Raw genomic sequence first — 25,970 nt, 5'->3', positions numbered from 1 at the left:
CACGTGACTCACTTCGCTGCCATCAACGAGTATCAACGGCGATTAAACCAGCACGTGCCACGTGGTCCTTTATTTATGTTTGATGTCTGTTCTGTTAACCCACCCTTAACAACTGCTTAATTAATTGTTTACGTGGACCCACAGACGACATGGTTGCTGAAAGCGACTAAACGAAATGGTGAGTAGTCAGCAGGCAGTGTAACCGGGTTGCCCGCCGCTGCTTGCTGGTGCTACTGCCCACAGCTGATAGTAGCAGTTGGCAACCAGGCAAGTGTGACGCGCGCTTTAGAATGTGAAGAGTGGTAGAGTGCGGCAAGCAGCGCGCGAAGTCTTGCAATGTTTGGAAACACCAATAGGAATTCTTAGCGGTTCATCACTGTGTACTGCTGCTTATTTTAAATTTTTTCATTCCTAAAAGAATTTTGTCAAGTAACTATAGATACAACATATCTTTCAAATTTTGTTTATTATTATAATTCACCTTTCAAGATGATGTCAAAATTTCTAGTTTCTGTGTAGATTATTTATCTCGAAATTAACAAAACTATCAATGGACAAGGTACGTATTGGATCACGTTTTTCAACGCTTTTCGATAGTGAAATAATTTTTTTGTCGCACACAAAGACTTGCACTAAACCGGAATTTTAACCTGAAAGAAATGGTGAAGAAAAATACCAGGAATGTTCGACCACAATGCGAAATCAGTGGCGAAATGGAAATGATGGTAATTATGATTAGATAAATTATAAACAAAAACGTTTATTTATTGCTTCAGCAAATCGAGAACAACCTGGTGAATACAGGCCTCAACCTGATTATCGCAGAATTAGTGAATTATCCCGCCCAAAAAAGACAGCTTGTCTTTCAACTTGGAAGGATTACTGCGATGTTTTCGACTGCGAACGATTAGCTAGATTTCAAAATTTCATCAAAGAAGATTATACCTTAACACCGAGGTAAACTGTGTAAATAAATATAAAATTAATTAATCGAAATAAGTTGCTTATTTGTTTAGGGAATACGATTTTATAAGAGCTTGCGGAGAATCCAAAAAATGTCCTGGATTCGAAAGAACGAAATGTCCAAACTGTTCAGTTCGCCATGTTCCCAGCAGTTTGGCAGAGCCGCGAAAATGGCACGTTTTAGGAACATGGATGCAATATCATGATATATTTGACGATGTGAGACGGATGAAATTGAGAGAAAGAGTTCAAGAACAATTTGCTATATCAGCTGAACGTACGGAACAGTACTTCGAGCAAATGCGACGGGAAAAGAAACGGGAACAACAACGACGTTCTAATCATGTTGATAGAAAAAAGATGCAAAAAGAGATGGCCAAAATAGAGGCCTATAAACACATTGAACATGCAATTCGTAGAGGGATAACGTTTGCCGCACTTAATAAACCGCCAGTGATCATGTCGATGCAACTTCGTGAGGTTTCGGATAACATCTTGCAAATCTTGTGTGATTTGCATGATGTTCCCGTTCCCTCAAGAAGTAGCACCGATATGCAAGCGATATTTTTTAGTTCGGTTGCCGATTGGGCCGCAGTATCCATCAGTAATAATTATTTCGGGGTAGAGAGTCAAAAAGGTGCCCAATTTGCCCGTAAGGAATCGTCTTCTATTGGAGAAGGTGATTTTCAGAAAACACCGCCAAAACATTTTAAACCTCACGATGAAAAGGTGCCCGCAAGTGTATATAAAGATATGCGTCCACCACCACCATCACCACCTAAAAGACGACCTCCGAGTAGATTACCAAGAAAGGCACCTTCAATCGATACATCAAGAAAACCATCTCCACCAGATACACCAAGAAGAGCATATACATTCGAAATATCGAAAAGAAAACCGGTGGTATTTGAAGAACCTCCCTTAGATGTCTTATGGCCATCAAAAGAAGTTGCTGTTAAGAAAACAACACCAATTTCTGTTGATGTCCAAGCGGCACCCACTCCATCACCTTTGGAAGTTTCGCTTAAAAAGCGATGTACTTGTCAAAAAGCGAAGGCAACAGTAGGTACTGCTGTATCAGAATCGCTTGGACACACTGCGGTTTCTCCGCGAGATAAAGTTGTTGAAGGATCAACAATTTTACCTGGCGAAGAACGAACAAAAGCTGCTGGTTTAACATGCTTATGTAAACGAGCACGTGCGGAAATGGGAACAACTAAAGATACACCAGCACAAACACCAATTAGGACAGTACCTAAGCAAACATCTCGACCAACAATAAAACCTGATAAAGCTTTGCCGATAATTGTAATAAAGGAACCAAGGGTAACAGTACCACCTCCTTCTGTTGATTATGGCAAAACTTTACCAGCGACACCGATGAAAGATGTTAGTGTACCAAAAGCTATACCGCCTAGAATAGAAATTGCACCAAAAGTTACTGTTGAAGTAAAACGTCCTGTTGAAGATGATCAAGCGGAGAGAGCCAGAAAAGAAGCGGCAGAAAGAGCAGCTAAAGCAGCTGCGGAAAAGGCTGAAAGAGAAGCTCAACTCAGAGCCGAAAAAGAACGAGCTGATAAAGAAGCTGCACAAAAAGCAGCAGCTAAAGCAGCCGCAGAAAAGGCAGAAAGAGAAGCTGCAGAAAGAGCAGCAGCTAAAGCAGCCCTAGAAAAGGCTGAAAGAGAAGCTACACAAAGACCAAAAGCTATATTAGCCGTAGAAACGGCTAGAAAAGAAGCTGCAGGAAGCGTAGCAGCTAAAGTAGCCCTAGAAAAGGCTGAAAGAGAAGCTGCAGAAAGAGCAGCAGCTAAAGCAGCCCTAGAAAAGGCTGAAAGAGAAGCTGCAGAAAGAGCAGCAGCTAAAGCAGCCCTAGAAAAGGCTGAAAGAGAAGCTGCAGAAAGAGCAGCAGCTAAAGCAGCCCTAGAAAAGGCTGAAAAAGAAGCTGCAGAAAGAGCAGCAGCGAAAGCAGCCCTAGAAAAGGCTGAAAAAGAAGCTGCAGAAAGAGCAGCAGCGAAAGCAGCCCTAGAAAAGGCTGAAAAAGAAGCTGCAGAAAGAGCAGCAGCGAAAGCAGCCCTAGAAAAGGCTGAAAGAGAGGCTGCAGAAAAAGCAGCAGCAAAAGCAGCCCTAGAAAAGGCTGAAAGAGAGGCTGCAGAAAAAGCAGCAGCCAAAGCAGCCGCAGAAAAGGCTGAAAGAGAAGCTGCAGAAAGAAAACAACAGAAGGCAATAAAAGAAGAGAAAGGGTCTAAATTACCACCAAAATCTGCCAGTTTAGAGTCTTTATTGCCTTCTCATATTAAGAAACCTCAAGCGAAAGAGGTTAAAACTCCGCCTGCAGCGTACATTAAACCGAGATCATCACCTAAGGAATCCGATTTAAGTATCAGAGCGAAGATTGCTCCAGATATTCCAATAGGAAAACCTGCGGATTATATTGCCCCAAGAGCCGCATCAAAAGGTGTCGATGTAAGTGTTAAAGCGGAAAAAGAAACTAAAAAACGAGCTAAAGAGGAGAAACCACCTAAACAGAAAGAAGAAATAAGAGTTAAACCATCAAAGGTTATTAAAGAAGCTAAAACACCAATAGGAATTGAAGGAGATTTGAGACCTATTCTTAGAGAAGAATCTAAATTTATAAAGGATAAATTGGAAAAGCAAGAGAGCAAGAAATTAGCAAAGGCAGATAAAAAAGCAAAAGACAAAGAAGAAAAGGATGCTCTCGAAATTCAAAAAGCGAAGAAAGCGGCTGAAGAAAAAGCCGTTAAGGACGCTTTGGCACAAGAAACCGCTGATAAAGCGGCGAGAGAAGCTAAAGAAAAAGAAGCCGAACTCTTAGCTAAGAAATTAGCCGATGAAAATGCGGCTAAAGCCAAAGCGGAAAAAATTGCTCAAGAAAGAGCAGAAAAGGCAGCTAGAGATGCTCTTGAAAAAGAAAAAGTCGAAAAAGCAGCCAAAGAAAGAGAGAACATGGAAGCTCTCAAAAAAGCGGAGAAGAAAGCTGCGGCAGATAAAGCTGCAGCTGAAGCCGCTGAAAGAGCTAAAAATATAGCTCTAGAAAAGGCCGCAGCGAAAAAAGCTGCAGAAAAAGCCGAAAAAGAAAAAGCAGAAGGAGATCGCTTAGCAGCAAATAAAAAAGCATCGAAAATTAAGGCAAAATCGGAAGAAAAACCGAAACCTGAAAAGGAACGTTTGGGGAAAACGAAATCAGTTCCAAAAGCAGTAGACGCCCAAGAAAAGGCGGAAAGAGATGCATTAGAAAAGGAAAAAGCTGATAAAAAAGCAAAAGATAAAGCCGAGAAGGAAGCGGCTAAGGCTGAAAAAGAGGCCCAAGAAAAAGCAGAACGCGATGCTTTGGAAAAAGAAAAAGCCGCCAAAAAGGCGCAAGAAATCGCTGACAAAGAAGCAGCTAAAGCATTAAAAGATAAAGCTATGAAAGAAAAAGCTGAACGAGATGCTTTAGAAAAGGAGAAACGTGAAGTACCGTTAAAAGAAAAAATATCTAAACTGTTTCCTGAGAAAAAACGCAGGATTAAACGCAGTGTAAGTGATACCCAATTTGAAAAAGAAAAGCAAGCACAAAGATTGGGTTCACATTCGAGTTCTAGTGATGGCGAATCTGATGAAGCATTAGGAAAAGGTAAAAAGAAAAAATCAAAATCCAAAAAGAAACCTAAATCTGTAAAAGAAAAACGTGAAAAAGTGCCTAAAGAGGCTAAAGTAAAATCTAAAAGAGTTCCTAAAGAGGCAAAAGAAAAGGAACTTCCTATTAAAAAAGAAGGAAAGTCTTTCATATTCCAAGATGAAGTGGAAATGGAAAAAGATAAAAAACATAGAAAACATAGTGGTAGTCAAACTGATTCTAGTTCAGATAGTCTCGCAGATTTGTATAAAAGTCGTAAACCTAAAAAGCAAACTGTGGGTTCTGTTGAAAGTTTCTATGAGACTAAGCCAAAAAAGAAGAAACTGAAAAAAGCACCTAAAGAAAAGAAACCTAAAGGTGAACGCAAACAGTTTTGGCCTTTTGGAGGATCCAGTGAAGGTGAAAAAACTGATAAACCAGAAAAAGAAGAAGCGGTCAAAGAAAAGGCCGAAAGAAAAGCAAAAGCAAAGGCCGAAAAGGAAGCTGCTAAAGCAGCAGCTAAAGCTGCAAAGGAAGCAGATAAAGCTGAACAGGAAGCAAAACGGGACGCAATTGAAAAAGCTAAAAAAGCAAAAGCCGCTATAGAGGCAGCAGATAAAGCTGAAAAGGAAGCAAAACGCGACGCAATTGAAAAAGCTAAAAAAGAAAAAGCCGCAATAGAAGCAGCAGATAAAGCTGAAAAGGAGGCAAAACGGTACGCAATTGAAAAAGCCGCAATAGAGGCAGCAGATAAAGCTGAAAAGGATGCAAAACGGGACGCAATTGAAAAGGCAAAAAAAGGTAAAGCCGAAATAGATGGAGCTAAAGCTAAACAGAAAAATGCTGAAAACTTGAAAAAGTCGAAGAAGGAAAGAGATAAACGAGAACTTGAGCGTTACGAAAGCGAAATTGAAAGTCTAGGAGATAAAAAGAAAAGAAGGGCTCCCGGGGAGCCTGGTTCTAGTGATTCTGATTCAGAAATTCTAAAGGAAATAAAAAGCATAGATAGGTTATTGGATTCCAAAGGAAAACTTACCAAAAAAGGAAAGATTAAGCAAAAGAAAAAGAGGAAGGAACGGAAAGAAAAAGAACAGAAAGAGAAGAAGGAACAGAAAGAAAAAGAAAAGAAAAAGAAGAAGGAACAGATAGAAAAAGATAAGAAAGAGAAGAAGGAACAGAAAGAAAAAGAAAAGAAAGAGAAAAAGGAACAGAAAGAAAAAGAAAAGAAAGCTAAAAGAGCTATCTGGCCATTTAGAAGTAGCAGTGAAGGTGAAAAGTCAGATAAACCTGAAAAAGAAAAGAAATTAAAGAAAAAACAACCAGATGATAAATCTGGAAAACCTCACGTGATATCACAATTTCAACCGACTCGTATTGAAAGTGAAGTTCAAATAGAAGGACCGAAAAAGAAAAAGTCCGTCTCAAAATATCCAACAACTGATTCCTTAAGCGATTTCGATGATCTTATACATGGCAAACATGTTAAAAAAGAAAAACCTAAAGATGATAATCTTGAAGTTTCTAAGTCAAAGAAAATTCGTAAACGGGCGTTTTCACCACCAGAAAGTGATGAGTCATACACAAAACCAAAACGACAACCTACAGAAAAGCTACTACGACATGCATCATCCGTAATGCTTGAAGAAGCATTATTAAGACATTCTAAGAAAAGGCACACTGACTCTAGTAGTGATTCAGACAGTACAGATAGTTTACAAAGTGAAATGGAACATCCTACAAAGGCAATTAAAAAAGCTATAGCAAAATTGAGAATTGCCGAAGAGCGAAAAGCTCAAAAAGAAAGAAAGAGACTTGCAAGTGAAGAGAGAATGAAAGAAAAGGCCGAGAAGAAAGCAAAAACGAAAGCGGAAAAAAGAGAAAGAAGTGAAAGTAAAGCTAATGCTAAGAAGCAGTTACGCGAGGAAAAGAAAAGAGAAAGAAGTGAAAGTAAATCGAGATTAAAGGAAGAAAGGGAAGCAAGAAAACGCGAAAGGGCTGAAAGGAAAGCGAAAAAGAAGGCCGAGAAGGCAGAGGTAAGTGGCAGCACTGATAAAGAAAGTGCAAAAGCCGCAAGAAAAGAGGAACGGGCTAAGGAAAAAGAAAGGAAACGAAAAGAAAATGAAGAAAAGAAGAGAGAAAGAAGTGAAAGTAAAGAAAAAGAAAAGCAAGTTAAAGAAGAAAAAAAGAGAGAAAAGGCTGAACGAAAGGCGAAAAGGAAGGCCGAGAAGGCAGAGAAAAGTGGTAGCACTGATAGAGAAAGTGCAAAAGCCGCAAGAAAAGAGGAAAGGGCTAGGGAAAAAGAAAGGAAACGATTAGAAAACGAAGAAAAGAAGAGAGAAAGAAGTGAAAGTAAAGAAAAAGATAAACAAGTTAAAGAAGAAAAAAAGAGAGAAAAGGCTGAACGGAAGGCGAAAAAGAAGGCCGAAAAGGCAGAGAGAAGTGGCAGCACTGATAAAGAAAGTGCAAAAGCCGCAAGAAAAGAGGAAAGGGCTAGGGAGAAAGAAAGGAAACGATTAGAAAATGAAGAAAAGAAGAGAGAAAGAAGTGAAAGTAAAGAAAGAGATAAGCAAGTTAAAGAAGTAAAAAAGAGAGAAAAAGCTGAACGGAAGGCGAAAAAGAAGGCCGAAAAGGCAGAGAGAAGTGGCAGCACTGATAGAGAAAGTGCAAAAGCCGCAAGAAAACAGGAACGTGCAAGAGAAAAGGAAAGAAAGCGATTAGAAAATGAAGAAAGGAAGAAAGAAAGAAGTGAAAGTAAAGAAAAAGTAAAGGCTGAAAGAAAAGCGAAAAAGATGGCAAGAAAGAGAGAAAGGACCGAAAGTAAAGAAAGGGAGAGATTAACGAAGGAAGAAAAGAAAAAAGAAAAGGCCGAGAAGAAAGCCCAAAAGAGGATTCAAAGGGAACATAAAAGAGAGCAAAAACGATTGTTCAGAGAGCACAAAGCCCGAGAACGCGCAAGAGAACAGAGAAGAAGGTTGAGAGAAAAGCAACACAGAAAGCGGCGTGGATCAAATTTGTCGGTACAGAAAGAACCTGGTCCTTCAAAATGGCGATTAATAAGAGGAAATTATGACGATAACAGTGACTATGAAAGTAGTTTCGAGTCGTTAACTGATTTAACTAGAGCACCATTTGTCAGTAAATCGAAGAGTGTCTTTGGAAGAAAAATTAATTGGATTGGTCGTAATACAGGTAAAACAAAAATTAATCATATACTATAAGTAACACTCTTCCATATACTTTTATGTTTTTGAAGTAATATTTTGCTGATGATTAAACCTTTGCTTGATGTTAATTTCTTGGGTTACCTCAGGTTTTGAAGCAATTACTTCTGTGTTAATCGGGACATCAACAGAGTGAGCTTGGTCTTCTTTCACTTGAAACTAGTTGGACCATATAAGGGCGAGATATTCCTACTTATTGGCGTGGTAGTTTTTTTCCACCTCTTCTCCGTTTTTACTAGCATCGGTTTGAAAGACAAATGTCTGTTCTAGCTGTGAGCCATGAAGTTGCAAAGGTCAATTTAACTCTAGCTTGTTGCTTTTGAAGACTTTCTCTGCATACATAGCAGATGATTCTCATTCTGATTCTTGAGTTGAGTTTTGGTCTAAGTAGTGAGTTTTGTCTCTCCCAGATTCGATAAAACACAACTTTGTAGATGGGGATTTCCCCACTTTGGAACAACATCCTTTGTTTTCAAAATTCGCATTTGTGAGGTATTTGGCCGTATCCTATGGCCTTAGTGAAATTTGGTCTTCTGAACAATTGCCTCCACTCCACTTTATTAAGTGTTGACACTTCCAATTTTGAACGCGTTGCTTTTTATGTCGTTAGTCGCAGTCTATCCATCCCATTCTAGGTCTTCCTTTATTTGTTGGTATATCTGGTTTGCTCGCAAATACTTTTCGGTGTTTCCCTCATTCTTAAGATGTGTCCCATCAGTCTTATTCTATGAGCTTTGGCAAACCTAACAATGTTTTCAACTTCAACAAGACAAAAGGTTATCTTAAATATACACCTCTCAGTATTTGCAGCTAATCATTAGCATTCACCAGATATGTTGCATGTTATAAAATGCAGGATTGATTCTAAGTTCACGAAAGTATGTTTCATTCTGAGTATGCCATTCTTGTTGACATAGCCAAGTATGGTTGGAAGGTATGGGCTAATAGGTTGAACTATGTTTTTTAACAATTCTTTGATAAGAGAACATTCATGGTAGTGTGGTTTATTTGATAGTTTTGATTTAGGCATCAACTTTTAGGTACTCAACTGGAATTTTTTGAACAATCCTGACCTTAAAAGGTTAACTTTCTTGTGCATCGACCAAATACTACTTAATCTATGGCAAGAGCAGATAATCATGGATAAGGTTTGTCTCTGCGATGAGGTAGTGCTTGCTAAGCGCAGCACTGACTTGAAGTCCAAAGACAGCTATTTCTTAAGTCTTTAAAATGTGTTTTGAGGTTCTTAAAATATTCAAAATTTATAGTGAACCTAGTAAACCACTTTTTCAGTGGGCGTTTTGAAATCTTTTACTTTTCTTCACAGATATTTACTTTTTAATTAAGTATTTGATTACTAGCTATAAAAAGAGTGTTACTTATTATAACCTATATTATCCTAGATAATCTAATTAATTTTTTGTATTTTCAGGTTAACTTAAAATTGTCAAAATGTTTTGATTCGTCGAGAACACAGTAAATTTGTATATATATTTGTTGAATTTGTACTATTTGATGATTGTCCCCAATTTTGACGTTAATGATAGTTTCTTATATGACTAAAATAAACTTTAGATTTGCAAATTAAATGTTGACTTTTAATAAATAATTTTAGTTTTGAAGTTTGGTAATGTCAAAATTTTCCAGTATGTCTTACAGTTCAAAGATGAGTAACTCTTCGAAAAAGAAAATAAACACCGTGCGTACTGACGAATCACTCGAAATGGAAGAAGTGTTAGAACTTAAAACGAAAAAACGTCCTTTTAATCCTTATAGAATGCGCGGAGTTGTCGTTCCTCCTAGTTGGTTAATGTTGGATCGATGTCAGTGCTTCCACCGGGTGTTTTCTAAGGAAGAAGTTGAGATGTTTCAAAATAAACTTGAAGAAGATTTTTGTAACATGATGAAGTTGGTGTGAAATGTTGATGTTTTTTTTTATTAATTAAAAAGTAGTTAAATTTTAATTGTAGAGAATCTTATCGGGTAACAACGAAATGTGGGCTTCATAATAATTTACTTCAAAATTCTTTAGGAACTAATCAAGATGAAACATTTTCTTTGGTTGAAAGAGCCATTCGTAAAGCAACGGAACATGCTTTAAATAACGAACCCCCTCCAACAATGTCACCAGGAACGAGAGCAATTTCATTAAACATATTAGAACTATTAGCCAGCTTATACTCAATAGACATCCCAACAAGAAGATCAACAAATAACCATTCTCAATTGTTAATTTACTTATCAGATTGGACAGCGAAAATTCTAGCTAACATTTATAGCGATATGTCATCAAACGATGATTCTAATTACGCCGTAACTTCGCCTTCTTCAAAATTATCAATCGGCGATGAAGATGAAGTTGGTAGTTTAAATTCTTTTGACGCTACTTCAAGTGGTGTGCCGGTAACCACGAAATTTTCTCAAGAACAAATAACGGAAATTATGAAAGTTAATGCAAAATCGAGTAGTTCTCAAGAAGAACTTGATAAATTTAAGGGAGAATCATCAAATTCAAAACAATCCAAAAATCTTGTACTTGAAGAAATTATGACAAATAATTCGCAAATATTTAGTGATTCTCTTACGGATTTAGATTTAATTACTAAATTTATTAAGAGGAATAAAAAGAATTGTCGACCTTTAACTGTAGGCAAATGCCTTCATGAATCTCCAGAATCTTCGTCTTTACTTACACGGTGTAAGAAAATTACGGAACGAAAAGGAAAAGGGTGTTTAAAAAAAGATGTTAATTTACGATAAGACAAAATAATACTAATAACTTTATTTTTGAGTTCTTATTTATTACTTTTTTTTTTGATTAATTATCCTGCTAAAGAAGCCAAAGCTGGGGCGGGAATTCTTTGTCGACCTCGATATCTTAAAAATACTTTTTCCGGTATTAAAACGAATCCTTTAGAACCAGCTGTGTAAAAAACTTTTTGGATTGTATTATCCGGTTTGAGGTAAGTGTAAGTTCCGATTATTGAGATTCCATTTTTTGAATCAGCTTCCCCTCTTTCTTCTCTTTTTATCGAACCCTCAGTTTCAAAACTTTAATTAATTTAAAATTAATAAATGAAACGTTAAAAGATAACGTTTTACCTGAATTTATACGTTTGTCGCCCATCTGGGAGTAATTGGGGAGTATCAAATTTTTGAAAGATGATTCCACCGTTATCTTCAGTCGCATTTTCTGTTACATCTTCGTTTATTTTCTCATTTTCGTCTACATTTTTGGTCCCATCATTTTGAGTATTCACAAAATCAATAAATAAGTAAAAAAGAAAAATTATAAAAATGTTTTTAGTAAACATCTCATCTGGTTGATGATAAATCTTCGACTATTCCCCATATTTGATGGGTTCTTTTGAGGATATCCAAATAATGTATCGTGTTATTAAGATTCAATTAACACGTCCGGAACATTTATTATTGAATAAAACCTCGATGTAACGTAGATAGGAAAAGAGTTGCGGTTGTTGAGGTTGTTACGCAATTTTTCATTGTGTTTTAAGTTCAAGGAAATCTTTATTTGAGAAGGGTAATTTTTTAATTAGAGTCGTTACGTAACTTTGACAACTCCACAGAGTTTGTTTTTCAAAATTTCATAAAAATTCTAAATGTTAAAGTGACAGTGTTTATTTCTTTTCCTTTCGGAAAGTAAATTTGAAGTTTAAACTTAAGAATAATTCAAAATGGCTGAGGATGGTAATGATCAATTTATCAATCAAATATTAGATTACTTATTTTTTTTATTTTAATAGAAATCGTGTTCCCCGATGAAGAAATTCAAGGTGGGGTGGCTGCAGAGAAGCCGCCGAAACCAAAATGCAACATGAGACTAGAAGAATTATCCAGGCCAAAAAAATGGCTTATGTTAGGAGTTTGGAAAGAATATCATTCAGTTTGGGATGCGGATAGGATGCAAAGATTCAAGCTAAAAGTCCAAGAAGAATTTTCAATGACACCAGAGTACTTCTTTTTTAAGATCTCTCATATTTCTTCACTTAACATCGAATTCTTTTATTTTATAGAGAAACAGAAACATATTTTAATCAATTAAGAAAACATGTTCATAAAATGCGGAGTAAAAAAGCAATGGAGAAGCAATTAAAACGAGAAAAAGCTTTAGCAAAGCAGGAAGCTTATAAGTTATTTAAAAAACGTTTAACTAGAGGACTTCGTTACGCATTTGAACATCAACCACCAGCTGTTGTATCGCCGATGTTACGAGATCTTTCCGATAGTATTCTGGAAATATTAGCCAATATACACAAAGTTAATATGCCAAAAAGAGACAGCAACGATAAGAATTCGATCTTTTTGATTTGTATCGCCGATTGGGCCGCGAAACTTGTCAGCAATATTTATTATCAAGTCCAAGCTTACGAGAAAACGGTCGAACTTCAACAAAACGTTTCCAAAGTATCCGTTTGCGCAACCACTGGAACTGTTGAAGAGGAAGAAGTTGAAGAAGAAGAGGAAGAAGTTGCCCAAGGAGGCGAACAAGATTTATTGGCAGCATATGAATAAATTCACTGTTATGTTAAGATTTATACGCAGTTTTAATTGTGGTTCGAAATAAATTTAAGTTCTTTTCTGATGCGAAGTATCGATTTAAAAGAATTAAATTAGATTATTAAGGATTTCCTTTAAATAGAAGTGTCTTAAAAGGTTTCAGCACAGTTTTAAATGAACCACCTCAATATAAATACGTGTAAAAAGGAATATAAATAAAAATAGGTGAGCATACAAAATTATTTTGAAATAAATTTCAAAAATTTCCCGCTTAATACTACCAACCCAAAAAAATCAAAATTTTCTATCCAATTAAACTAAAATACGAAACTACTTTAAATAATTCAACGCAAAAATCCTTTTTAACTTTACAATTAGCGTTTTAAAAAACGAAATTAAAAATAATTATGTATAATGAAAAAGATAACGAAAAAATGTATTGAAGGTCACTTACGTATAAGTCAAAGAAAAAAGTGAGGTTAGGAATTTGTATTGACGTTTAACTCCCACTTACAAAAAAAACTCAAGTAAATAAACCCCGAAACTTCCGACGAAAAAAAAATGTTGTTCGTGTGGAAATAAACCGCGTTTAAAATCGACTTAAAATAGACCATTTCTATAAACATTGGTAAGCACCGCAAAAAAACATTCCAACAAAAACCATCTTCAATTAACATCCATGTTTTCTTCCAGATAAACCCCAAAGATGACGAAAAAATTTGAATTCGACTGGCGTATTAACGTTCCTGAGCCCCTTTTAACCGGGTGTGTTATGGATCGATGGACTGATGAAAAGGATAATGTAGTTATTGAACAAAACGCTTTATTTAAAGTCGATGAATATGGGTTTTTTATTTATTGGAAAAGTGATGGAAAGGTAATTTAAAAAAAAATTAAATAAAGCTGGTTTTAAATTGTTTTGGAGTAATTTTTTAAGGAAGGAGATGTTATTGAGTTGTGTCAAGTAAGCGATGTTCGAGCTGGTGGTGTTCCTACCGAAAAGAAAATATTGAATTCTTTACAAAGTAAGCATGGAACTGATTGTGAAGAGAAATCTTTGACGATTTGTAGTGGAACGGATTACATCAATATTAATTATCAACATGTTGTTTGTCCAAACGCTGAAACAGCTAAGGTAATATTTTATTTTAATTTTTTTATTTGTTACTCTTTAATCCAAAAATTGTATATGTATATTAATTTCTAGAATCTTTTTGATTAATTATTTTAAAGGTGTTATATACAGGTTGATTCAAAAGTATATTCAGATATTTGATCTTTTTGTCTTTAGTTTAAAGAGAAAATTACTGAAAACCAGGTTTGGCAAAAAACCAGATATACTGGTTTAAATCAATTTTTTTTGGTTTAAACCAATTAATTTAATTTTTGTAATTCGGAACCGGTGCTGTAATGAGATTTTAGTAACATTTTATGGAACCAGTTCAAGTTGGTGACATTGGGTCATTAATTTTTCTATAGTTCATTTTTCTTCTGTAACACCTGGCAAATTGTTGTAAAGTTGGCAAAATTAACTTTAAGTTTTGTTATATATTGGTTTAAATCAGTATTTTTGGTTTAAACCAATTAATTTAATTTTTATAATTCGCAACCGGTGCTATAATGAGATTTTAGTAACATTTTATGGAACCAGTTCAAGTTGGTGACATTGGGTCATTAATTTTTCTATAGTTCATTTTTCTTCTGTAACACCTGTCAAATTGTTGTAAAGTTGGCAAAATTAACAGGGAGTTTTGTTATACGATGTTTTGAAATAAATATGTCACACTGACGTTTGACTTTCGTTATTCAAAAAGAAAAGGTGCATAAAAAATGTTGTGGGGTGCTTATTTGCTATTTATTTACCTACAATAGGTGTTTTGTTCTATTTAATTACTATGTAGCACGTTTTTACAATAAATATGTACTTGGTTAAAATCGAATTTATCTAAAAATTTATTAGTGTTTTAACCTCCACTATTTGGTTACTGACAATGTTACTAAAAATCAGGAAAACAACATAAATTTTATAAGGGTCCTAGATAATACCAACAGAAACCCTAAAAAATTTACATTGGCAAGTATTATAGAAAAGAAAAACGAACTATAGTTGTCAATGTGACAATTTGAATTGGAATTTATTCCTAATAAAATTAAGTAAGAATTATTATTTATTGAAAAAGTGTTTTAATAGAACTCTGAGCAATTTCTCTTATTTTGGGAGGTGTACATGAAACATTTTTTTCAGGTGAATACATTTTGTGTTTTGACAATTTCGAATTGTCAATTCAAATTTTTATTTTCAAGTGTTACAGTGTTACCAACTGCTACATACCTATTTATCTACATTGTCAAAATTTATTCTATTTTTGTTAAAAAAAAAAGGATAAAAACGCGAATTACAAAAAATAGCATAAAAAACACGTTTCATAAGACCTAAAGCACTCATTCATTAAAAAACTCGTGGCTTCGCCACTCGTTTTTCAACTTGAATTCGTGCATTTCAAACGTGTCTTACGAAACTTGTTTTTTAATATACTATTTTGTAATTCGCGACGGTAATGAAAGCTATAACAGCACTCAAACGGGTGCTGTAATGAGACTCCTTACAGCATCCGATGCTGTAATGAGATTTTAGTAATATTTTATGGAACCTGTTCAAGTTGGTGACATTGGGTCATTAATTTTTTTAGTTGTCAATGTGACAATTTTTGTCTATAGATGTTTAAACACGTTCTTAGCATCGAATACAAGGTCCACAATGATGAGGACATTGACTCTGAACAATTTCTCTTATTTTGGGGGGTGTACATCAAACATTTTCTTCAGGTGAATATATTTGGTGTTTTGACAGTTTCTAATTGTCAATTCAAAGTTTCTATTTTCAAGTGTTCCGGTGTTACCAACTGCTACATACCTATTTCCCTACATTGCCAAAATTTACTTTATTTTTGTTATAAAAGATAAAAAGAATAAAAGTATAAAAACGCGAATTACAAAAAATAGCATAAAAAACACGTTTCATAAGACTTAAAGCACTCATTCATTAACCGGTGATTCAAAAAACCGCTGACATACTTCTAGGGCAGGTAATACATCAAAAGTTAAGATGACAAGTCTTAATATACATGGGGTCGCAAATGCCTCCTTAACGAGATATAGAGAGTCAAAGTTTCTTTAAAATTAAACATCTGCAATAAAAAGCCCTTTTTTAAAAATATTTTCAACTCCACTGGTAATTTTGTCAAACGGGCAGTATTTTCGTGTAAAGTGATCAGTTATCTATCTCTTACAAATCTTTGATTAAAGCAACAGTTTTTGATTGAATTAACAAATTTTCTACAAACGTGTTTTTCTTAAAAACTATTGCTTTGATCAAAGTTTTGTAAGAGACCAATTCATAGATAATTGATCGCTTTACACGCGTAGAGAGCAATGGCGTAAACAATATTTATAAAAAAGTGCTTTTTATAGCAGATAATGTTTAATTTTAAAGAAACTTTGATTCTCTATATCTCGCCAACGAGGCATTTGCATCTTAATTTTTCATGTATTATCTACTCTAGAAGACTGTCAGCGGTTTTTTGAATCACCCTGTATGAAAGAAAATGAGCTGGTTCTAATGCCATGTTATACCTATCGATATCTTCTTTTCTAATAATTTCGTCTCGTGTAACATCTCAGAGTTCTTTTTTAAGTTTATTCCACAAATACACAGAATGGGCGATAGAACATTCATTGCTTTGTATCTTATCAAGTGTTGGCAGAAATTGGCTTTAAAATAGCTTTTCTTTACACATTACAATCAACTTTATTTCGATTATTTTCACACATTTCAAACATCCAGCCTTTAATATAAGCTTATAAGCAATACAGTAAACTACTCTAACGAGTTTCAGCTGGCATAATAAGCTTTGGAGCATCTGATTTTCTATACAGAGAGGTCCATTTAACGTGAGACAAGCGATTATCTCGAAAACGGTTAATTTTGCATAAAAATTAACCAAATGAAAGTTGTTCTGTGCGAAGGAGGAAACCGTATGACGATAACATTTTTTGACCATGATCTTATTTTCAAGGTCATATGAAGGTCACGGCCAATTTTTTAAATGGCACCCTATGTTTTTGATTGCAAAATCTGAATCTGTGGATAAAAGTAAGGTCATTCAAAGAAAGAAATAAAAAAATTTTACTGTGTGTGTGTGTAAATTGAAACTTCAGAATATCGCTTTCAGAGACTTAATTGGTTGAATTCTTTTAAAATGTAACAGGTAAAACTAAATTTGAATAAAAACTGCTTGGCAACAAATTCTGAATTCATTCCATCGTTTTACATTAAGACAAAGCGTTTAAACTAAGTCATTAAATCATGGATACTCTAAGTGTGGCAGAAAAAGTCTGCAACACTGAAAATGTGGATCAAGAAAAAGAACTCGGCGAGCAACTGTAACTACGGAAGAAAAGGAAATTGCGGTATTAGCTAGCGTTGAGGTAAATCCTCAAGTTAGCACTCGACAACTTGCAATTAACGCCGGAATATCGAAGACCAGAACAACTGTCATTTGGTTCATTTTTATGTAAAATTAACCGTTTTCGAGATAATCGCTTGTCCCACGTTAAATGGACCATCCTGTCCTGTATAAAGCATTTGCTAAATGGTTATTTCAAAAATAGTCACATGTTCCGTGACATTTGGAAATTGATAGTCATGAGCAAGGAGATTCAAAATATGAGCTGAACAACCATATGTTATTACATTTAACTTATCACAATTTTCTAATAATTTCCGCATTTTGGCAACATTGTTAGCATTATCAGTCTTTTTCGCATTTCTTGATGCTCTTACATGATATCTTTGCCAAGTATTCAGATGTGTGTGAATTGTGAACCATGTCTCATTGAAAAAGGAAACCTCCTCTTATAAGAATCATTAACGTTGTTTTGATTGTGTGTTCCCCAAAATACTGTTCCTATCTTTTAATTTGTTTTTGCTCTACTATTTGTCACTATTACAAAAATTTTTACTTTTGAATCACTCTGTATAAGACATAAAAAAAACCTTTAAGAAACTTTTATTTTCAAACAATTTTCTACTTCTATTTAACTTAATTAAACTAATTGGGTTGTTAAAAATAACAGAATTACTTCAAACCAATGAAATGATTTAATTATTTCCTTCTTAGAATAAAATGGTGTTTCTCCTTAATTTAAAAATAAACTTAACACAGCATGACTTTAACTAATTTTTTTAATTGATTGATTTAAAAGAAAAGTACTTTTCATTAAAGGTGTGGTTGGAAGGCTTAAGAAAAATAACACACAATGTCAAAGCCAATAATTTCTGCCCCATGACTTGTTTGAAGAAGCAGTAAGTCGTTATTTTAATCAAAAATTTAACAACATTAACATTTTTTTCTGTGCTGTTCTAACATTTTTTGCATGTGTTTGGGTGTTTTTGTCTTTAATTCGTTTTTGAACTGATTTATTTAAAAATCTTTTTTGTTTTGCATGCTTTCATAGGAATGGAAAGATAGTTTAAGGGCAATAACTCATAATAATAAAATCGTTAATGTTTGTCCTAGAACTCAGCTTATGAAGCAGTAAGTTTTTATAAGACTGAGTAGCTTTTTTGGTTCGCTTGCTATTAATTTCAATTATTTTTTTTGTATGTTTATAATGAATTAATTAATTTTGATAATCTTTTGATAGTTGGATGCGTTTACGATTCTTGGTCGATCCAGCTGGAAAGATTCCTGTTAAAGTAATAGCTCGAACTTTCGCATCCGGGAGAACTGAAAAACTAGTTTATCAATGTTTATCCGAAATGAATTTGCCAAGTGGTAAAAACGAGGCTGTTGAAAAAGATGATTTTACATTTGATAAATTTTACAATCTCTACCATAAGATCTGCCCCAGAAATGATATTGAAGAGTTATTTAGAGAAGTGTGAGTTTTTTTTGGTCACCAATAAAAATTAAATTAAATTAAATGTTAAATTTTTAGCGCCCAAGGAAAAGATTTTATAAACATCGATCAGTTTGTAACATTTCTAAACGAGAAACAAAGAGATCCTCGTTTAAACGAAATCTTATATCCTTTATACGATGAAAAAAGAGCGATTGAAATTATCGAAACTTACGAGCAAGATGAAGCTGCCAAAGAGGCTAAAAGATTAACCAAAGATGGATTAATCCGATATTTAATGTCCGACGAAAACGCTCCTGTTTTTCTCGACCGTTTAGATATTTACATGGAAATGGATCTTCCACTATGCGCCTATTACATAAATTCTAGTCATAACACTTATTTAATTGGGCGTCAATTTGGAGGAAAATCCTCAGTGGAAATGTACAGACAAGTATTATTAGCTGGTTGTAGATGTGTTGAACTCGATTGTTGGGATGGAAAAGGCGAAGATGAAGAACCTATAATAACTCACGGTATGGCAATGTGCACCGACATCTTATTTAAAGATGTAATTTACGCGATAAGAGACACAGCTTTCGTCACTTCCGATTATCCGGTGATTTTATCGTTTGAAAATCATTGTTGCAAAACGCAACAGCATAAATTGGCTAAATATTGCGATGAGATTTTTGGAGATTTATTGTTAAAAGAACCTTTAGAAGATTGGCCTTTAGAACCGGGGGCTCCTCTTCCTCCACCGAATGCGTTAAAAAAAAAAATTTTAATCAAAAATAAACGACTTAAACCGGAAGTGGAGAAGAAAGAATTAGAATTGTTTCGGCAGGGGCAATTTGTTATTGAGGATGAGGAAAAAGAAGATGCTGGTGCTACAGTTAAACCAATTCCTACTGATGTTCCCATACCACCTGAGGTTTAATTAATTGATTAATTATTTTAATGGGAATTTAATTTCTGGGGGTTTTAGACTCCAGCTCCAGATGCAGCCGCTCCTAGTACTGAAGGAGCAGATGCCGCCCCGCCTGTTCCTTATACTGGTTCTACTACAAACGTTCATCCTTGGTTGAGTTCTATGGTTAATTATGCACAACCAGTTAAATTTAATAGTTTTGAAGTTGCTGAACGTGATTTTTTTATAAATCTTTTTATGATTTATTAATATTACACAAAATTAATTTCAGAGAAAAACATCCATCATAACATGTCCAGTTTTTCCGAACCGGTTGGTTTGAATTATTTAAAATCGCAGGCGATTGATTTCGTTAATTACAACAAAAAGCAAATGTCCAGAATTTATCCCAGCGGCACCAGAGCAAATTCATCAAATTATATGCCACAGGTAAAAATACAAAAATGTATCCTACGAAATAAAGTAATTTTTTAAATAAAGGTTTTTTGGAACGCCGGTTGTCAAATGGTCTCGCTAAACTTCCAAACGTCCGATTTACCAATGCAACTAAACCAAGGCAAATTCGAATACAACGGAAATTGTGGTTATCTTTTAAAACCAGATTTCATGAGAAGAACTGATCGTACATTCGATCCATTCGCTGAAAGTCCCGTCGATGGTGTTATAGCAGCACAATGCTCAGTTCGAGTAATAGCTGGACAATTTTTATCTGACAAAAAGGTTTTTATTTTTATTAAAAATTAACTTCCTTCTAAAGATGTATCTAAACTGCCGCGCAAAATTCTTTCATACAGTAAAATCTCGATATAACGGATTAATACGGGGAAGGGAGTCTCTGTTTTAGCCAAAAGTCCATTATATGAAAAATTTGTCGCCCATTGTGTTCTGTATTAGTTAGTTTTACTTTTAGTTAATAAAAATATACAACATTCCTCCTGGCGGCAGACTACGACAACGCACTAAAGATGACAGGTGAGATATTGGCGAAACGTCTGCCCCTTTCCAAAGGGAACCAACAGGAAGAACGGATAAAATCTCGGATAGACCACAATAACACATACTACTAAGAAACACCTCTAAAATTTAGAATACAATCTTTTCGATGCCGAAAAAGCCGTCTTAAGCAAAGGTTTCAACTACGCCCCAACCCCCAGGACTATTCTGGTCGAAGAAATCAGTGTCAACGTCGAATCCAGCTTAACTACAATGGACAAGCAAAAAGCCGAAATTCTGAGAATAGATATCCAGGATCCTACGTTTAGCCAAAATACCCAAGCCCTAGTTGGTTCCAAGTGAACTCCAGGCACTAGAACGTCTTAAAAATAACCAGTACATCATTAGCAGCAAGAAACCCTACGACTTACCTGGAAAAAAACACCAAATCGAAAATAGAGGCATCTCCAATAGACTCTGAGATCAAGGCAATCCTAATTCCTCGGGAAAAATCAAGCAGGTGTCCCAAATTTTATGGTCTGGACTAAATCCACAAGCCTAAGTCTGCCGACTGGAAACTACAACAACACAATGTAGATGCCAGGTGAGATATTGGCGAAACGTCTTGGTCCCTTTCCAAAGAGAACCAACACGAAGAACGGATGAAACACATTATCATTATATTTTCCAAGGATTAAATTTTATTATTATTATACTCCTCTATGGTGAGGAAACCTACAGAAAAACCAAGCTCTTCGAACGACTGAGGGAAAAGAAATCTTACTTTGCGATTTGACTTTACTAAAACGATGTCGTGACTTACAGCCGACCTTCACCCGACTAGCCCACCACACCAGATCCCGACAAACTCAAGCCATCTTCAGACGACCCAGCAACTCTCTTCTCAGAGAAGAAATTCACCAAAACGAGGAAAAACCTTAACGACACTGAATACGAGCTCTGCAAACTTTGGCGTAGCGAATCCAACAAAACTCTAAAAACCAGAAAACTCCAAACGAAATTCAAGGGCTTGCAAACGGAATCCACCAAAAAATTGAAGCACCCACCTCTCCACATTCAGAAAATCGTTCATAATCTTTCAGAATATAATCTTTCCGATGCTGACAGCCGTCTTACGCAAAGGTTTATATATACCCCCAGGACTATTCTGGTCGAAAAAAGAACGTCTTAAAAATAACCAGGGACGCCACAAATAACGCTACAGTGGTTATGGATTCAGTGGACTAAAAGAACAAGATATCAGACTTGCTCAAGGACACAGCTTACAAACCAGCAGCAAGAAACCCTACGACTTACCTGGAAAAAAACACCAAATCGAAAATAGAAGCATCTCCAATAGACCTGCAGGAGCAGCTGAAGATGATTGATAGGCTGAATGCCGAGAATGCTTTTCTAAAGAAGCAGATTACTGAGCTATCGGGGAGTAATATTCCCGCCACAGCAACTTTGAGATCCGAGGAGTTCCTGAGAGGGACAGTGAGAACTTGGTTGCGATGGTCGAGACTATGGGTACCTTCCTTGACATTCCGATTTCGGCTGCTGCTTCCTCACGGCTTAAACGCTAATGTTCATGGGTCGAAGGGTCGTCGAAGTGCTCCAAAGGCTGTTGATGTGCGTTTCTGCAGTCGTCTTGTGCGTGATAAATTTCTTGCTGCTGCGAAATTAAAGACGAAATCGGTTGCTGGGTCCTCACTGGGACTGTCGATCCAGGGTGTTACTGATTGTTGCTTTATTAATAAACATTTAACGCCAGCTAACAAAATCCTTTTTGGTAAAGTGTCGCCAAAGAAAAATCGTATAAGTATGTCTGGACCAGGAATTGCCAGATCTCCGTCAGGAAGAGTGATGACGCACGCCCATACCATACCTAGAGTGACTCAGGTCAGGGATTGTGGGGCCAAGTTGATGGAGCTGTTGCTAAGGCTTGGCACATGTTTGGCTTCGTTATGAGAATCACGCAAAATTTTACAAATATTTATGCTATAAGAACATTGTATTTTGCGTATGTGCATAGCGTTTTAAGCTTCTGCAGCTCCGTTTGGAATCCCCAATATCAAACATATATATCCAGATTTGAAAGCATTCAAAGGAAATTTGAAAGTATTTATGTTTTAAAAGCAACATCGCTTACATTGATTACGTATCAGCCTGTGACCCCTTTAACTTCTTATGCTTTAACATTCCATAAAATTATCAATGGTTGTTTTGATTCTCCTAGCCTTCTTGAGAACTCTCCCATGTTGAGAATGGCGCGCATATGCGACCATTTACTTCGTGGTGCGGGGGTTGATGTCTTTTGCGACTGACTAAGCGTGTTTAAACGTTTGATAATTGCGGCGTGTAAAGCTGATCATAATAATTAGTTTATGTAAGTAAATTCTATATATTTTGATGTACTTTCTCTGTTATTATCTTTGAGGCACGGAGCCTTGGGTTCGTCCCGTTTCCGTGCTCAACTGTATGCATTAAATATATAAATAAAAAAAATTTTAATCCCTCTGGAAAAATCAAGCAGGTGTCCCAAACTCTATGGTCTGCCCAAAATCAGGAAGAACGAATGAAATCTCGGATCGACCACAACAACGCTAACATTTATATTTAAATATAGTGATGTATCAAATAGATGATATTAATAGTATGTCTTAAAAATACTTTGTCCGTTATATCGAGGTTTTACTGTATGTCCAAATTTGGTAGAATTATGTTGCTGCACAATATTTGGACACATCCTTATATAAACTTATTTTAGGTTGGAACTTATGTTGAAGTAGATATGTATGGCCTCCCAACCGATACAATTCGTCGCGAATTTCGTACAAGAATGGTTCCAGCAAACGGCTTAAACCCTGTTTACAACGAAGAACCTTTTCTATTTCGAAAAGTTGTACTTCCAGATTTAGCAGTGCTTCGTTTTGGTGTTTACGATGATAGCGGAAAACTTCTTGGACAACGCATTTTACCACTAGACGGTCTTCAAGCCGGTTTTAGACACATTTCATTACGAACAGAAGCCAATTTTCCAATGTCTTTACCGATGCTTTTTTGTAATATTGAATTAAAAATTTACGTCCCCGATGGTTTTGAAGACTTCATGGCGGCTTTAAGCGATCCTCGCGGATTTATGGGGGCCCAACAAAAACAAAACGAGCAAATGTCTTCCATGGGGATTGAAGTAACCGATAATAAGGCGGATAAGGTTGAGAAAAAAGAAGAGAAGAAAGAGGAACCTTTAGTTTTTGAACCGATTACCATCGAGTTAATAAGACAAGATAAAGCTTTTCAAAAAACAACAAAAAAGAATCAAAAAGAATACGATACATTAAAAAAGAAGCAGATGAAAGAAAAATTAACGATGCAAAAAGCTCAGTGTGGAGCTATCGATAAAATTGTTAAAGGCAAAAAGTATATTTATTTTAAAATTTTGTTTTTTTTTAATTAATTAATTAATTTTTGTATTAGCAAAGCCGATTTAGTTAATGATCCAAATATACGTAAATTAGTCCAAGAGCAAACATTGCAATGGAGTGAATTAATGGAACGTCATCGAAAAGAAGAATGGAAATTTTTAAAAGGTCAACTGGACGATCAAAGAGAACTCTTAAGAAAACATATGGAATTAATGCAAGCCGGTCAATTAAAACAATTAGAAGCGAGACATGAAAGGGATTTGAAAGAAATGAATGCTAAACAAGCTAAAATTTCAGTTGAAACATCAAAAGAAGTACATTTCCATATTAACTATTAATTATTTTTTAATAACTTAATTTTTGTAGATTAATAACGATAAAACTTTAAAATCAAAACAAGAAAAAGAAAGAAGACTCCGAGAAAAGCAACAGAATAATACAAAAAGGTTTGTAGACGAACGAAAAATTAAAATTAGTAAACAAAATAATGAAAAAGAAAAATTAAAGATTAAGCACGGTAAACAATTAGAAATGTTATCGCATGATATACAAAAAATGATTGATATGTACACGAATGAAGAAATCGAATATGAAATGTCCAGCAAAAGCGAATTTTTCGCTTAATTTGGACACATTTTTAGCTTAGTATTTGATTAATAATTGGACCAAAAAACTAATATTTTTAGCGCTCTCTCTTTGCACTTGCCATATTTTTTTCTAGGTGGTCTCGAAATAGATTTTATCTATTTAAAAGTAGATGGTTAACTTGTGAACTATTAAATTAGATGTATGTTAATGTTTTCGGATAATTTATTACCTTGTGATTAAGGTATAACTATTTATCTGTTTAGATCATGTTAATAAATATTTATCTTAAAATAAATATAAACTTATTAATTTTGCTGAATCTATATTTTCAGGAACCATAAATCTATTAAACTAAAACTAGAACTGATACTAGCACTATCACTAAACCTAGAACTAGAAACTTTCGGGTTAAGTCGTGCGTCTTTTGAAAAAATGTTTGATGTTTAGGATGCCATGTTGCAACCTTCTTCAGAAACAAGTTCGAAGTGCATAAATCTGTATTAACCTTTCTTTGGGAATGTTAATTTTTTTTTAATTCTACCCATATGAATTGAAAGTCCTAGGCAAATTGAACAAGGCTAATAAAAAGGAGGAAACCTGGATTGATCCCACCTCACCTTACTATTTATGTTACAAAAATCCACTGACATCAAGACAAGGAATGGGCTCCTGGCATTTGCTGCGTATGGTGTGCTGTTAATCTGAAGGGCTGGTCAAACGGTAAGAACAGCGCGATGCCATTTGCTGCACCTATGGATTCTGGATTCGCGAATCGCCCGCAGCACTTTTACCTCAGCAGGTCTCTTGTACTTACTTCCCTCTTTTGGTCAGCATTAGGGTCCTTCCAGCCATATTACCTTGGAGGTAAAAGCTAAAATGTCCTGGTTGTACTGCCCTGATTCCACTCATGCGAATCTGGATATCTCCAGATGTTTGGAGGGCCACGCAGTCGCATAGAATGTGTTCCGCCGATTCCTGCTTCTCACCGCATCCTCTGCAGATGTCGGTGTCACTTATTCCCATGTTCAGTAAGTGCTTCTGTAGATGCCAGTGTCTAGTGATTAGACCTATGATCAAACGTAGGTTTTTCCTAGATAGCCTCATAAATAAATCTGTTCGTTTAGGGTCAGGGTACATCAGAGCCTCCTGGCTTGGCGACATCCTGGTGTCCTGTCCCAGTAAGTTAGAAACTTCTTACGTGTTTCCTCTTTTTGACACTCTATTAAAGACCTTATTGTTGGGGTGATGAATGGTTCTGGCGATCCTGGAGGTTCGCCTGCAGCTTTCCTTGCCAGTTTGTCCACCATGTCATGAAGCTTATTTCCCGAATGAGCAGATCGTAATCTCATTGCTAGCGGTTGCCTCACAAAGCTTGTTATGGCAATCCTCAAGCAACGAGGATGAACTGCGATACCGCCCGCAGTTCATTCCGTTTATTACTAATTTTCTTGGAAATTTCCTCAGCCGGCAGAGAAATAGCCACCAGTTCCGCTTGGAGCGCGGTGGACCAAATTCCCAGCGGTTTAGAAACTTTTATTGTTGGTTCGACGGAATAAACCGAAGCACCAGAGCCAGTTTCCCCACGAGATCCGTCCACCCATAATTGGAAGACAGTTTCGTCAGGCATGGATTGTTCTCCTACCTTTATTTCATACGGTCATTTGAAGATAAAACGCGTTGGAATCGTATTTACTCTGCCATTCAGGAGCAGCTGTTTGCTACATGCCTCCTCCAATATCTGGCTAGTCGATTTTCCATATTTGTAAAGCTTGCAGCCGGATCATTGTTGCTATCACCGCCTCCTCAACGTGATAATTGAGAGGAGGAAGGCACAGTACATTCTCCATTGCTGCTGTTGGTGTGGTTATCAT

The 25,970-nt window shown here is 35.7% G+C and overlaps 5 protein-coding genes across 10 annotated transcripts; 4 read left to right on the top strand and 1 right to left on the bottom strand.

Annotated features, from left to right (window-relative positions):
* Window positions 1-462: 462 nt before the first annotated feature.
* Window positions 463-9,389, top strand: LOC111424080 (trichohyalin-like). Its single transcript, XM_023057491.2, has 5 exons — window positions 463-559; window positions 626-725; window positions 777-957; window positions 1,017-7,768; window positions 9,233-9,389. Exons 2-5 carry the CDS (start codon window positions 695-697, stop codon window positions 9,235-9,237), a joined length of 6,969 nt encoding a protein of 2,322 aa, XP_022913259.2. The 5' UTR covers window positions 463-559; window positions 626-694; the 3' UTR covers window positions 9,238-9,389.
* A 4-nt stretch (window positions 9,390-9,393) lies between these two features.
* On the top strand, window positions 9,394-10,584 carry LOC111424085 (uncharacterized). 4 transcript variants are annotated; one of them, XM_023057507.2, is made up of 2 exons: window positions 9,394-9,708; window positions 9,771-10,584. In XM_023057507.2, exons 1-2 carry the CDS (start codon window positions 9,431-9,433, stop codon window positions 10,558-10,560), a joined length of 1,068 nt encoding a protein of 355 aa, XP_022913275.2. In that variant the 5' UTR covers window positions 9,394-9,430; the 3' UTR covers window positions 10,561-10,584. The 4 variants fall into 4 exon arrangements, 2 of the variants coding, with proteins under 2 accessions (XP_022913275.2, XP_071056683.1); XM_071200582.1 differs by having other exon boundaries at window positions 9,394-9,712; window positions 9,754-10,584; XR_011642055.1 differs by having other exon boundaries at window positions 9,430-9,708; window positions 9,754-10,165.
* Window positions 10,570-11,358, bottom strand: LOC111424088 (uncharacterized). The gene is made up of 2 exons (XM_023057512.2): window positions 10,903-11,358; window positions 10,570-10,851 (listed from the first exon to the last, which is right to left on the bottom strand). The coding sequence occupies exons 1-2, from the start codon at window positions 11,112-11,114 to the stop codon at window positions 10,623-10,625; spliced, it is 441 nt and encodes a 146-aa protein (XP_022913280.1). The 5' UTR covers window positions 11,115-11,358; the 3' UTR covers window positions 10,570-10,622.
* Window positions 11,359-11,385: 27 nt separating this feature from the next.
* Window positions 11,386-12,403, top strand: LOC111424086 (uncharacterized). Its single transcript, XM_023057508.2, has 3 exons — window positions 11,386-11,508; window positions 11,565-11,772; window positions 11,835-12,403. Exons 1-3 carry the CDS (start codon window positions 11,496-11,498, stop codon window positions 12,331-12,333), a joined length of 720 nt encoding a protein of 239 aa, XP_022913276.2. The 5' UTR covers window positions 11,386-11,495; the 3' UTR covers window positions 12,334-12,403.
* A 367-nt stretch (window positions 12,404-12,770) lies between these two features.
* Window positions 12,771-24,217, top strand: LOC111424082 (no receptor potential A). Of its 3 annotated transcripts, none has more exons than XM_023057505.2 (12): window positions 12,771-12,946; window positions 13,012-13,195; window positions 13,256-13,453; window positions 17,604-17,683; window positions 18,025-18,261; window positions 18,319-19,153; window positions 19,208-19,364; window positions 19,422-19,579; window positions 19,631-19,870; window positions 22,854-23,506; window positions 23,564-23,825; window positions 23,878-24,217. In XM_023057505.2, exons 2-12 carry the CDS (start codon window positions 13,025-13,027, stop codon window positions 24,133-24,135), a joined length of 3,249 nt encoding a protein of 1,082 aa, XP_022913273.1. In that variant the 5' UTR covers window positions 12,771-12,946; window positions 13,012-13,024; the 3' UTR covers window positions 24,136-24,217. The 3 variants fall into 3 exon arrangements, with proteins under 3 accessions (XP_022913273.1, XP_071056681.1, XP_071056682.1); XM_071200580.1 differs by lacking the exon at window positions 17,604-17,683 and adding an exon at window positions 17,836-17,915 and having other exon boundaries at window positions 12,782-12,946; XM_071200581.1 differs by lacking the exon at window positions 17,604-17,683 and having other exon boundaries at window positions 12,782-12,946.
* The last annotated feature ends 1,753 nt before the right edge of the window (window positions 24,218-25,970 follow it).

This window comes from Onthophagus taurus, chromosome 11 (genome assembly GCF_036711975.1).
Source record: "Onthophagus taurus isolate NC chromosome 11, IU_Otau_3.0, whole genome shotgun sequence".
NCBI classification, from domain to species: domain Eukaryota; kingdom Metazoa; phylum Arthropoda; class Insecta; order Coleoptera; family Scarabaeidae; genus Onthophagus; species Onthophagus taurus.
Note: the sequence above shows the minus strand (reverse complement) of the source record. Positions and strands in the feature narration are given on the sequence as shown.